The 380-nt window shown below is 28.2% G+C and overlaps 1 protein-coding gene across 1 annotated transcript in view; it reads right to left on the bottom strand.

The window, feature by feature from the left end:
• LOC107642130 (auxin-responsive protein IAA27) overlaps nt 1-380 on the bottom strand; it is a 3,646-nt gene continuing 3,266 nt past the window's right edge. Inside the window, exon 5 of the mRNA XM_016345440.2 lies at nt 1-199. Within this exon, the coding sequence (XP_016200926.1) occupies nt 162-199 (38 nt within the window). The 3' untranslated portion in view covers nt 1-161. The remainder of the gene's footprint in view (nt 200-380) is intronic.

Raw genomic sequence — 380 nt, 5'->3', positions numbered from 1 at the left:
AACAAACTTAAGGAAATAAATATTATAAATAAAATGTCTACAATAAATAACACAAGTTGCTACTAATATAAAACTCTCAGAAAACTTGCATGTCCATAATATAAGAAAGGAAGAGAATTCCATAGGTGAGCTTGTGCTATATTTTATATATATTGTGCTAGCTAGTTGCGACCTTTGCACTTTTCCATGGCTCTTGGTGCTGCATGAATTAGATTTAGAAAAGCATATCAACAAAGATGAGTACAATAACTTATTCATAAGCATAAAAAAGATGCTAGATATCCAAATTATAAGCCGGAATCATAGAATAGGCAATGGAGTTCAACAAATTGTTCAAAGAAATGAGAAATAATAATAATTTTATTTATTCTTTAATTCTT

The sequence above is a fragment of the Arachis ipaensis genome, chromosome B05 (assembly GCF_000816755.2).
Source record: "Arachis ipaensis cultivar K30076 chromosome B05, Araip1.1, whole genome shotgun sequence".
In the NCBI taxonomy this organism is placed as follows: domain Eukaryota; kingdom Viridiplantae; phylum Streptophyta; class Magnoliopsida; order Fabales; family Fabaceae; genus Arachis; species Arachis ipaensis.
Note: the sequence above shows the minus strand (reverse complement) of the source record. Positions and strands in the feature narration are given on the sequence as shown.